This window comes from Capra hircus, chromosome 19 (genome assembly GCF_001704415.2).
Source record: "Capra hircus breed San Clemente chromosome 19, ASM170441v1, whole genome shotgun sequence".
In the NCBI taxonomy this organism is placed as follows: Eukaryota; Metazoa; Chordata; class Mammalia; order Artiodactyla; family Bovidae; genus Capra; species Capra hircus.
In genome coordinates, this window is record NC_030826.1 from 49,762,730 (window position 1) to 49,771,907 (window position 9,178).

Sequence of the window (9,178 nt, forward strand, 5' to 3'; positions counted from 1 at the left end):
CTCTCGAGCATTCTGAAGGGTGCGCAGATGTTGGGAAGCTTGTGCCCATGTCGCCATGACACTGAGAATGAGTTGCCATCCCTCCCAGCTTGGGAACTGCTCCAGAAGCCATGCCAGCCCCCAGTGTGTGAAGCTGCTGCAGAGCCTTGTTCCTGTTGTCCTGGCACCATGCTGACCCTTTGTTCTGGCCCCTCTTCTGATAATTGGGCATCCTGGGCCGGGGGGGGGGTGAGCACTCAGCATGGGTCAGGGGTTGTTAGTGCCTGTTGAACAGATGTGTAAATAGATCAATGAAAAACCAATCACCAGATTCACAGGAAGAGAGATGACTGTCTTCTAATCCTCTATTCTGATCTAGAGTTGCTGGGAGGGGAAGGGGAATGGGAAGATTGGTGGGGGGGTGCTGCCTCCACTGGGTGTCTAAGTGCCTTTGCTCTCCCCTGTGTGACACACACACACGGCCAGGAAGCCAGGTAGGTAGCCATCCCCGCTCAGATCCAGGGTCCAGGAGCCAAGGCTGTCACCTTGAATGCTGGAGTCCATGAGAACTCATGGGTGAGGGTAGACCCCTCCATTGTGAGCCCCAGCATCAGATGGCAGAAGGGGCCTGGGTGCTCCAGAGGAAGTTCCAACAGGCCAGGGTTCAGATGCCCGCCCTTGGCCTCCTTGCTGTGGGGGCATAGCCCCCCAGGCTTCAGCACTGTCCATCTGCTGGAAAGGGCAGGTGGAATCAAGTAAGGGGTTGGGGGCACAGACTCTGCCATAAAGATGTCCCACGTGAAGTTGAAGCCTGACAACCAAGGGCATTGAGAAGGGGATAGAAGAATGATTCCCCTGATGATTGAGTTTTGTGTTCTGAGTTTCTTCTCTATGTCAGAGACCTGAGTTAAAGTTAATCATCTACTCCGGGTGGCTGCTGCTGCTGCTGCTGCTGCTAAGTCGCTTCAGTCGTGTCCAACTCTGTGCGACCACATAGACAGCAGCCCACCAGGCTCCCCCGTCCCTGGGATTCTCCAGGCAAGAACACCAGAGTGGGTCGCCATTACCTTCTCTGCCGGGTGGCTGAGAAGGAGGAAAAGATAAAGGTGTGTAGAGAGGACAGACTAGTGCTGGGGAAGTGATGGCTCGGAGGGCTCAGCAGACAAGTGAAAACTCACCCTGAGTGTCCCAGGCTTACAGGGGGTGTCCCCATAGGTCACAGAATGTTCCCAGCCTCTAAGTCCGCAGCTCTTCCAAACCACCTGAAGCAGCCACCTATACCTCACGGTCCCTGCCCAGCAGATGAGAGTCAGGGGCCCCAGACCTCCAGCCTCCAGCCACAGTTCACAGCATGGAGCTTTCCTTCCTCAAGTACATGGGAGACAAAGCGAGAGTCTGCACATGTGTACATGTAGGTGATATATATATGTATAAAGATAGAAATATCTGGTAGTATATGTATAGAAAATAATGTGTCATATATAATGTATGCAGTATGTATGTATTTATAAAATAATGTAATCAAGTGGATGACATCCATTACCTTGCCACTTCCTTGGTTAGAAGCAACTCACATTTTCCCCTCCAGTCAGGAGGAGGTCATGACTGCCATAGGGGGTCACCTCAGGGTGTCTGCCACATGCTATGATGTGGGATTTCTCAAGGTCCCAAGACAATTTTAACATGCAGCAAAACTGGGAAACAACTGATCCAAGGAATTTTATTGTCATCTAATTCCAGAGGTGGGGGGCTCTTCTGGCAGACCCAGGTGTTTTGACCAGGAGCCTAGATGAAAACTCGTTCACTTGGGGACAGTCGTCAGACGTCCTTGGGGAGACGATGCAGATGCAGCTGGATGTACCGGTTGGAAGTTTGGAAGGAAGGGCTAGATGACGTGATTAATTTAGCAAATTATTTTAAAAGCCATTCTCAGATTTCCCCCATTATTCAAGCAAAGCCTACCTATGAAACCTTTCATAAGCTGAAACAGCCTGGGATTTCAGAAATGGATTTTAACGTAGGACTTTGTGGCTCAGCTGGTAAAAAATCTGGTTGCAATGTGGGAGACCTGGGTTCAATCCCTGGCTTGGGAAGATCCCCTGGAGAAGGGAATGGGTCCCACTCCAGTATTCTGGCCTGGAGAATGCCATGGACTGTACAGTCTAGTTCAGTCAGTTCAGTTGCTCAGTCGTGTCCGACTCTTTGCGACCCCATGAATCGAAGCACCCCAGGCCTCCCTGTCCATCACCAACTCCCAGAGTTCACTCAAACTCATGTCCATCGAGTTGGTGATGCCACCCAGCCATCTCATCCTCTGTTGTCCCCTTCTCCTCCTGCCCCCAATCCCTCGCAGCATTAGAGTCTTTTCCAATGAGTCAACTCTTCGCATGAGGTGGCCAAAGTACTAGAGTTTCAGCTTTAGCGTCATTCCTTCCAAAGAACACCCAGGACTGATCTCCTTTAGAATGGACTGGTTGGATCTCCTTGCAGTCCAAGGGACTCTCAAGAGTCTTCTCCAACACCACAGTTCAAAAGCATCAATTCTTCGGTGCTCAGCTTTCTTCACAATCCAACTCTCACATCCATATGTGACCACTGGAAAAACCATAGCCTTGACTAGATGGACCTTTGTTGGCAAAGTAATGTCTCTGCTTTTCAATATGCTATCTAGGTTGATCATAACTTTCCTTCCAAGGAGTAAGTGTCTTTTAATTTTATGGCTGCAGTCACCATATGCAGTGATTTTGGAGCCCCCAAAAAAGTCTGACATTGTTTCCACTGTTTCCCCATTTATTTCCCATGAAGTGATGGGACCAGATGCCATGATCTTCGTTTTCTGAATGTTGAGCTTTAAGCCAACTTTTTCACTCTCCTCTTTCACTTTCATCAAGAGGCTTTTTAGTTCCTCTTCACTTTCTGCCATAAGGGTGGTGTCAGCATATCTGAGGTTATTGCTATTTCTCCCAGCAATCTTGATTCCAGCTTGTGCTTCTTCCAGCCCAACGTTTCTCATGATGTACTCTGTGTATAAGTTAAATAAGCAGGATGACAATATACAGCCTTGATGTACTCCTTTTCCTATTTGGAACCAGTCTGTTGTTCCATGTCCAGTTCTAACTGTTGCTTCCTGACCTGCATATAGGTTTCTCAAGAGACAGGTCAGGTGATCTGCTATTCCCATCTCTTTCAGAATTTTCCACAGTTTATTGTGATCCAAACAGTCAAAGGCTTTGGCATAGTCAATAAAGCAGAAATAGATGTTTTTCTGGAACTCTCTTCCTTTTTTCATGATCCAGCGGATGTTGGCAATTTGATCTCTGGTTCCTCTGCCTTTTCTAAAACCAGCTTGAACATCTGGAAGTTCACGGTTCATGTATTGCTGAAGCCTGGCTTGGAGACTTTTGAGCATTACTTTACTAGCATGTGAGATGAGTGCAATTGTGCAGTAGTTTGAGCATTCTTTGGCATTGCCTTTCTTTGGGATTGGACCATGGGGTCGCAAAGAGTTGGACACGACTGAGCGATTTTCACTTTCACTTTTCATAAAAAAGAAGTGGCATCAAGAGAACTTTTGCAGTGTGGGGGATATCTGTATGTATTCTCTTGTATTATAATTTTTTTTCTTACAAAAACAACTTACATTTAAATTAAGTTAAAAATTAAGAAGCAAAGGAAATTAAAAAATGTGAAAGCATTAATATGAAGATACAAAAAACCAACATTGTGGTCTTGGAGAACTGAAGATGTTCTTTACAAAGACCAAGAAAATATTTTCTTGAAAACAGATGGACACATTTCATCATAACTAAAGACTTTGAACAAAATGAAACCATGAACCACAAAAGTGTAAAACGTGGTTAAAATGTATTTTCAAAAGAAGTGTTTGTTTAAAGAACACTTTATTTTAAAAGTGTTCAGCTTTGAGAAGAGCTAAAGAGACAGAAATGCGTTGTCCTCGATTGAATGCAACCTAAAGGTTGAACGTTATGTTTCATTCAGCAGAAATTTTTAGGACTTAAGCCCAGGAGGTAGCATCTGAAACAAGTGTGAGAGAACTGTTTGTTCCAAGGAGGCAGAGGTGGGGGAGCAGGTTATGTAGAAGTTTTGCAACAAAGGACAGGTAGCCTGGATATCAAAAGTTTTTTTGTAAATTAAAGAAAACCAGATAACCCAAATTAAGGAATTTAGCCTGTTTCTGTATATGGGAAGATGCAAACGTATGGGCTCCCTGAAATCATTCCTTTGATATGCACCTCAGCTCTGTGGGGCCAGTTTCCTCTGTTTTCACACCCTGAGCTTTCTTTCCTCAGGGCTCACTGGTAGGGAGCTGGCTACAGTCTAGATGGCAGGTATTCTCCTTCCTGAGTTCCCTCAGGGTTCACTGGCTCATATCAGAGGGCTGCAATCCACTGATGGCAGTGACATTCTTGTTTATTGATATGCCAGAAAATATTCCATTTCTCAGTGCTTAAAACGTAAATAATTGGTAATCAGTTTCTGATATTCATTAAAAAAAAAAAAATTAACCAAGGAGAAATCCATTTCAACCACTGAAGGACAGGGCCCTTGACCAAGCAGGTCGCCCAGGACCTGGGATGGGACAGTGACCATGAGGGAGACGCTCACCTGCACAATTTCAGAAACCTGTGGATTGAGAGTGATGGGGATAGTCTTCTCACCCTCTAGGAGAGAACGTCACAGACATAATCGCCTTGGGGACAGGGTTAGGGGAATAAGACTGCTCTGCCTGGAGGCTGTGCAGACTCATCTGGGATGGGGGTGGGGAGGGAGGATGACTCAGCAGTTTTATTTCCTGGTGGGCTGAGGCTCATGGGAAATAGGCAAATGAGCCCAGAGCACCATGGGGAATGGCCCTTTAAATGCTCAGGCTGGCTCTGATCCCTCCTTTCCCCTCAGGGTTACCCACAGGAGGGAGCCACCAGGGAGGGTGAGAGCCCTTTGGAATAAGAAGTGTGTCTGGGGCCTACAGGCTGGCAGAGTGTGGGGCTTGGAGGCTGAAAAGCCCCAGGTTCCAGTGTGGCCCCGGGCCAGACGGGCCAGCTCAGGTGCCGGTGGTTCTGTTACGCTCCATCTGGTTAAGTCAGGTTAACCATTTGGTTAGATTCTGATAAGTTCCTTCAGGTTCTGACAGATTCTCTCAGGTTGTCTCAGGGTAAGTCAGGTTCTGTCAGGTTCCCTTAGTTTCCCCCAGGTGAGGCTGCTGGGGCAACAGGATTCCTGAGATGGGGGGATGGGGGGCGTGGTGAGAGGAGGCTGTGTGTTCCTCAGGCCCCAGGTCAGCTAAACTGAGCAGAGACAGGGTAAAAGGGCTGGGTGTCAGCCCAAGGGCCCCTGTGCCCTGCTCCTCCCTGCAGGGCACCTGCTCCCACCTGCCTGCCCTAACCTCCCCTGAGGTTAGGGGGGGCCCCTAACCTCACTGCTTTTCTTTGCAGCTCCCAGAGGACAGAACGCTTGCATCAGCTGAAGTTAATTCCAGAGTTTCTTCCCTTCCAACCTCTATTTTGACCCAGTTCATCTACCGCCATCCCAAATTCTTCTCCTGGTGATCCTCATCTTTCTCCTCCCTGTTCTCTTGCCCCTCCTCCCTGCCCCTTGCACCTTACTGTGCCCCTACCTGTGGGCCAGACCCCCTAAGATCACAGCCACCCCTGCTCCTGCTGTCTCTCTCTCAGGAGGCAGGCCGCTTGGCCATGTGCCCTCCAGTCAGCAAGCGGTATGTGGCGGAGGGCCTGTCCTACCTCTATGTGTCCTGGTTGTACCAGCTTCAACATGGCAGCCAGATAAAGCTCTGCTTCGCTTGTTTCAAGGTTGCCTTTCTGGACTTTAAACGGATGCTGGAGTCAGAAGACTGGGAAGATGAAGACTGGGACTCTGAGCTGATGGACGATTCCGAGGTGTGGTCTGAGCAGGGGTCATCCCCGGGGATGGGGCCAAGTTGGGGGCAGGGCCAAGGGCAGCCTGCACAGGGCGGGGCTGTGGGCTGGGGGTCAGGCACCCTGGCATCAGGCCCTGTGGAGTCAGAAGATGTGGGCTTGCACAATCACACTGTGCCCACCGAGCTGCAGCCTCAGGATGCGGTACCTTTGGGCCTGGGTGCTGAAGATGCTGACTGGACCCAGGGCCTTCCCTGGAGACTTGAGGGACTCCCTACCTGCTCCCACTGGCCAAGCCCCCTTCCTCCATGGCGGGGGTTTTTCAAAGTGGACCTGCCCCTGGGGGAGCCCATGGTACTGGAGCTGGGCACCACCCAAAACACGGACCCTGCTGAGACTAAGGCCTGGTTACTGGACCTGCAGGTCCTCTCCCTGGTGGGCTGCTGTGATGTCATCTACCTCCAGAAGATGAAGCCAAGAAGGGCCTGGAGGACCCCAGGCCAGTGTTGGAAACTGCTGCTGGAGCCTGATGAGTGGTGGGTGGTGAGACTCCAAGATGTACCCCAGATGCAAGACCTGCACCACTGGAAGCTAAGCATTCTGGAATCCTCGTCTTTGGAGCAGAATGTAGATCTTTTATCTGCGGACTCGGTCCTGCTTAAGAGGGGACTCACCATCCTCTCTTTCTCACCCTGGGCCATGAGGGAGGCAGCGGAGGGGGACTCAGCCTCTAGGCCACAGTCCTCCGCCCAAGGAGGGGATTCCAGCACCAGTGGGCCCAGAATGCCTGGGGAGAACCTGGCTGCTGTGGGAGCCTTGGCCCTGGGAGAGCTGCCACATTTCCAGCCCCTCAACCCAGGGTCCCAGAACTGAGGGACTGAGGTCCATGTGATCACCATTGTCCTGGCTTCCCTAGGACACCAGAGGCTGGGAAGGACTGACCTCTCCACAACAGCCCCAGTAGCCATTAACAATGAATGAGGTCTTGGGCCTGGAGAGAAACAATGGTGAGTGGCCCAGAGACTGAGAAATGGGGCCCACTGCAGCATCAGGAAAAAGGGACACAAATACCTATAACTGGGAGGGAAGTTCTCTGTCAGATGTCATGGAGTTAGGAATCTGAGCTATTCGGGATGTGCTGGGTGAAAGGATGCTGTGTGATGTGTGAAGGGAACAGGCAATCGATCTATGTAACAGCCCTACCCTGGGGAGGGATGTCTGAAGTGTAACTCCTGGGAAAACGGTGGTAGAGTTGGGAACACGGTGGTAGAGTCGGGACCACAGGGATATGTGCTTATCTTTACTCAGTGGGCTCCATAGGACCCGGTTATCAGCACTGAGGACTCTGCAGTGTGAGAGACCTTGTTTCAAAGATGGGCTATTTTATGTGGTTTGGCTATTTAGTTTCTGTCTCTTTGTGTGTCAGTTTAAAGGAAATAAAGTCATCAAGTTTGCAACAAGGTGTGGTTCAGAGCTCTTCTGCAGAAAATCTTTGCTGCTTCTCCTTGTCTTGTTCCTCTCAGGGACAAATCAATCCTAGCAACTCCTACTTCATGAGGCACAGTTGTCCAGGATGGCTAAGAATCTATAGCTTCTAGATTAGTGATGGTTAGGAAAGCTAGGGCGACCCTGTGTGGGAAAGATGTAAGCAAAGGTGTGTGTGTGTGCTCTGTCCTATCCGACTCTTTGCAACCTTATGACTGTAACCTGCCAGGCTCTTCTGTCCATGCGATTTTCCAGGCAAGAATACTAGAGTGGGTAGCCATTCCCTTTTCCAATTTCCAGGGGAACTTCCCAACTCAGGGATCAAATCCGGGTCTCCTGCATTGAGGGTGGATTCTTTACCATCTGAGCCTCCAGGGAAGCCACAGAGTGACCCTCGAAAATGCCTTTGCATCTGGCTGATCCTCCTCCAGTGTTTGGGGTTCCCAGCCACATCCCATGGCCACACAAACCAGCTGGGTTTACTGTATTTAATTCCATGGAATGTAGCAATATTGTTTACTTTCTTTCATAAAGTTTATGTGGGCAGCTAGCAGCTGAAACCAGATATATCAAAATGTCCATCTCCCCATCATGGCTGAAAGCCACCTATTCTCGCAAAGGTTCTGGTTTCAGACCTCCTGCCCTCAAGTTCATGGTGAGCGTGCCCATCTTCCCACGTAGGAAGACAATGGCTGTGGGTTCGCGCCCCTTGTCTCATGGGTGCCTCACACAGGCAGGGTCACTGCAGGCTGGGTGCGGGTGGCTAGTGAGGGGGCGAAAGGGACTGGGCGCCTGTCAGCACTGTCACTGAGAGTTGTTTGCCATCGATGGCTCCCTGCTCCCACCACTGGCAGAAAGCTCAGTCTTGTCTCTTCCAGCAAGAGTCAGGCCTGCCGGGAGCCATCGTGACGAACTCCGCCCATGGCAAAGGTCATGAGGAAGGAGGCTTGGCATACGCAAAGGCGTGATCAAGCCTCAGGAAACCCCCTGTTCCCGAGCATCTACCCCCAAAACCAGAGTCTATCTACTGTCTCATGCTCTCGCCTACACCTCTGACTTTATGGGGGGCTGTTTCCCACCGGTTCTCTCGGAGAAGAAGTAAATGTGCACCTCCAAGTCAATAAAAATTCCTGGGCGTGACAAGAGTGTTTCAACTTACGGACTCCTCTGAAGGTTATCTAGCCCACCTGTACAGATTCGTCTAGCCACATGTGATTGTTTACAGCCTCCCGACCGTGAGAGGCGCGAGATGTTTTAGACTTACTAAAGGCAAATTCCTTTGGGAAGTTGGAAATTGTCATATAGTGGGTTGGTTAGGAGTTATATTGGTGAAGGGTTTTTTTCATTTGTTGTGCCAATAATTGCTGCTAATTCCCTGCCCTGGGTGTGACAAGGGTGTCTGAGGTCAAACCTCTCTGCTGACAGACTAGCTTGTGTGACAGGATTATCCATACTCCTGCCACTACACACATGATTGTTTACTACCTCTCAACAATAAACAGCACAGAGTTTGGAGTATTTTGAGTCTTGATTAGCACAGGGCTTTTCTCATTGTTGAGTCAATGATTGCCACCAGACCTCCATATCCTTAAGCACCTGGGAATATATTAATCAATGTATTTGGAATATAGAAAAGGAAATATAGTAGTTTTTAAGGTTAGCAATACTAGACTTTTTGAGTTAATGAATTTTCTCTTTTTTAATAGATCACTGTACTTTGTTATAAATCACTGTGTCCTTGCTATGTAAAAATGTAACTTTATCACTATCTTAAGACTAAATAGATCTTAAGGGGAACATTGGTGAAAGGGTTTTCATTT

The 9,178-nt window shown here is 49.1% G+C and overlaps 1 protein-coding gene across 1 annotated transcript; it reads left to right on the plus strand.

The window, feature by feature from the left end:
* Positions 4,910 to 7,324, plus strand: LOC102176361 (testis-expressed protein 19.1-like). Its single transcript, XM_005694376.3, has 3 exons — positions 4,910 to 5,152; positions 5,433 to 5,894; positions 6,297 to 7,324. The coding sequence occupies exons 2-3, from the start codon at positions 5,691 to 5,693 to the stop codon at positions 6,744 to 6,746; spliced, it is 654 nt and encodes a 217-aa protein (XP_005694433.1). The 5' UTR covers positions 4,910 to 5,152; positions 5,433 to 5,690; the 3' UTR covers positions 6,747 to 7,324.